At 74.2% G+C, this 415-nt stretch overlaps 1 protein-coding gene across 6 annotated transcripts in view; it reads left to right on the forward strand.

The window, feature by feature from the left end:
• The first annotated feature begins 218 nt into the window (after nucleotides 1–218).
• Nucleotides 219–415, forward strand: part of SEPT7 (septin 7) — a 117,758-nt gene continuing 117,561 nt past the window's right edge. For all 6 annotated transcript variants that reach the window (XM_019509048.1, XM_019509050.1, XM_019509045.1 and 3 more), the window contains exon 1: nucleotides 219–357. In XM_019509048.1, the coding sequence (XP_019364593.1) occupies nucleotides 354–357 (4 nt within the window). In that variant the 5' untranslated portion in view covers nucleotides 219–353. The remainder of the gene's footprint in view (nucleotides 358–415) is intronic.

Below are 415 nucleotides of genomic sequence, written 5' to 3' on the forward strand. Positions count from 1 at the left end.
GTTCCCCCCTCCCCTTGGCCATAAAGTTCTGGGGAGTAAGTTTGCCCGGCCGCAAAATGGCTGCTTAGCGTCACGCGGGGGGCGGGGACACTGGGAACATCTCGTGTGGAGCGGGGCGGTGGGGGAACGTGTGCAAAGCTGCGCGCGAGTCCGAGGCAGGGCCGGAAGCTGCGGAGGGCGGGCAGGCGGAGGAAGGAGGAGGAGGAGGAGAAGGAGAGCGCGCGAGGCGGCGGCGGGCGTGCACCGCGCGGAGGGAGTCCCGCGGCGTCGGCGTAGAGCGCGTTGGAGAATCGGCGGGGCGGAGGCCGCCGCCGCAGCAGGCGCTGGGGGGAGGAACGGCCGCCGCCAGCGCCATGGGTGAGTCTCCAGCCCGGGGCGCGGCCGTGACAGCTCGGCCGGGCCGGCCCGGGGGCGC

The sequence above is a fragment of the Gavialis gangeticus genome, unplaced genomic scaffold, assembly GCF_001723915.1.
Source record: "Gavialis gangeticus isolate Ggan-Ray unplaced genomic scaffold, GavGan_comp1, whole genome shotgun sequence".
Taxonomy (NCBI): Eukaryota; Metazoa; Chordata; order Crocodylia; family Gavialidae; genus Gavialis; species Gavialis gangeticus.